This window comes from Megalops cyprinoides, chromosome 2 (genome assembly GCF_013368585.1).
Source record: "Megalops cyprinoides isolate fMegCyp1 chromosome 2, fMegCyp1.pri, whole genome shotgun sequence".
NCBI lineage: Eukaryota > Metazoa > Chordata > Actinopteri > Elopiformes > Megalopidae > Megalops > Megalops cyprinoides.
Genome location: NC_050584.1, coordinates 65,674,674 through 65,677,121, shown reverse-complemented (window position 1 = coordinate 65,677,121; position 2,448 = coordinate 65,674,674). Strand labels below are relative to the sequence as shown.

The 2,448-nt window shown below is 51.1% G+C and overlaps 1 protein-coding gene across 1 annotated transcript; it reads left to right on the top strand.

Annotated features, from left to right (window-relative positions):
* The first annotated feature begins 1,338 nt into the window (after nucleotides 1-1,338).
* Nucleotides 1,339-2,286, top strand: LOC118772221 (probable G-protein coupled receptor 160). Its single transcript, XM_036520533.1, has one exon. It carries the CDS (start codon nucleotides 1,339-1,341, stop codon nucleotides 2,284-2,286), a length of 948 nt encoding a protein of 315 aa, XP_036376426.1.
* The last annotated feature ends 162 nt before the right edge of the window (nucleotides 2,287-2,448 follow it).

Genomic DNA, 2,448 nt, shown 5'->3' with positions numbered 1-2,448 from the left:
CAGAGTTTAGGACATAAGAAGTTGCTTTAGGTTGTACTGTTTTAGGTGCTCAGTTGAGAGCGGAAGAGCTGTGTCTTCAGATGTTTCTTAAAAATAGCGAGGGACTCAGCAGAATGCATGATGTGTGGAAGGTCATTCCACCATCGGGGGCCAACGGCAGAGAAAGTTCTGGATGGTGATTTTGTCCCGCAATGTGACAGGACTACCAGACGCTGTTCAGTAGCAGCGAGGTGGTCGGGAGGGAGCATACAGCATTGTAAGCAATAAAGTCAAACGTCGGTGACAGTATGGTGAAAGCTCAGTGATAAACACTTTGGCAGTAGGAGCTTGTGGTAGCATCTAACTAGACGCTGGTGGTAGTGATATATATTTGTGAGCTCTATGGCAGCACATACTCCCTTTGTGGCAATGTTACCCCGTATAGCTTTATACTTTATGGATGGCTCTGACAGTAACTTGTCTTAATCTACTCTATGAATTTCTTGTACGTTCTTGTACTCCTTGTAAGTTGCTCCAGATAAGAGTATCTGCCAAATGAGTACATGTAAATGTAAATGTAAATGCAAAGTTTATTTTACAGTTGAAATTATGCACTTTTTCTTTTTCCGTGCTGTTTATTTAAAGAGTAAATCGATCCATCCAGTGACTCTGAAGATAAGGGATGCAGGGATGTGTATGGAGGGGGTTGTTTCTGCAGGTTTGAAACCGGGGGGAAACACTGCAGTGGTGCCTTTGAACTAGTTACTCCGTTTGAAGTGGTTCTTCACGCATCTTGCTCTAAGTGCAGACAGAATGTGACAAATTTGTGGAATTCAGCCTGGATTTGGGCTAATTGAGTCAATAATTAAAACTGAAGTTACATGAGGCCATTTCCTGGAAAACGTGTTTTGTCAGTGCTAGCTAATTTTGGGGTGTAGGGTGTCCTCTATATATGTTAATAATGGCTAGTTACTATCACACTGATTTCAAAATGAACAAAGGCGCGTTGATAATGTGCGTGACAGGACCTTTGAACCATAATCCCTGATTGCACAAAGTAATCTGATGACGGCAAAAGGAAAGATATTTTTTTATATTTAAAACTAAGCAGGGCAGGGCAAGCTGCACAAAAACCATAAAAAAAAGTTTAATGATGAGAACAAGATTATATCTCCCTTTTTGTCAAAAATGCTGGAGACGTATTGTGGAAGAAGCCTTCCTGGTTTGTTACTCTGAAGGCCTCAAACGACCCTCTGTGTGTCTGTGTTCCTGTAAACCTCTCTCGCCCTGCAGCTGGAGGCACGGTGGAGAGAGACTGAATCACACTGGTGCCTAAACCCCCCGCGGGCGGGAGTCACCATGGAGACCCCCATCCCCACTCTGCTGCTGGTTCTGGGCGGGAAGTGCCTGCTGAACTGGGCCGTGGTTCTGGCCCAGAGGGGCCCCATGGTCCGGAGTTTTCTGGGAACGTTCTGCGTCTCGTTGGCTGCCACAGATTTGCTGCTCTCCCTCGCTGTCTCCGCCATCTTCTTCCTGGGTGACCTGAGTGTTCTGGGCTTGCGCCTGACTCGGTACCACATCTGCCTGCTGGCCCAGGTGGCCTGCTTCACCTACGGCCAGCTGCACTGGCCCGTCTTCCTGCTGGGGGGTCTGGACTTCGCCTGGACCCTTTCCCCCAGGCCAGTGCGTCTAGGCTGGGCCCGCAGACTGGCCTACCCCTCGGGGGTCTGTGCGGTCTGGGCCTCGGCGTTGCTCTGGGTCTTCTCGGGCTCGGGATTCGACCCCTACATCGAGGGGGGCCCCCACCTCCTGCTGCGGCAGTGTCGGGTGTTCCCCAGCCCACAGAGCACCCAGGTGGGCGTGGTGCTCCTGCTGGCCGTGGGCGTCGCCCTCCTGTGCTGCTGTCTGGAGTTTCTGCCATGCAGGAATTCTGGGATAGCCATGGGAGGTGGGGGAGGGGCCTCAGTCACGAGGTGTTGCCAGAATGCCACCCGCCACTGCCTCTACCGTACCCTGGCAGACTTCCTCAGCACCTGGTATGCCTTTGTGATCCTGCTGGTGGCGCTCTTGCTGCTGCGGGTGGAGACCCCAGCGTTCCTAGACATGAACGTGCCCTGGCTCTGCTTCCTGAACAGCTTCCTGATCGGTGCCATCTGTTGGTGGAGGTCCCCAACGTTTCAGTGGGAGAGGGACCCTGTGTTCCCAGATGGCTTCTGCCGGTGGCATTTTCTCAGGTCGGTGTCTGCAGACATCAATGGCAGAAAAACAGAGAGCTCCAGGTCCTCTCACAGAAACAGGATTCACTGATCTGTCACTGCTCACAGAAACAGGACTGCTAACCACTGATCTGTCACTGCTCACAGAAACAGGACTGCTAACCACTGATCTGTCACTCCTCACAGAAACAGGACTGCTAACCACTGATCTGTCACTCCTCACAGAAACAGGACTGCTAACCACTGATCTGTC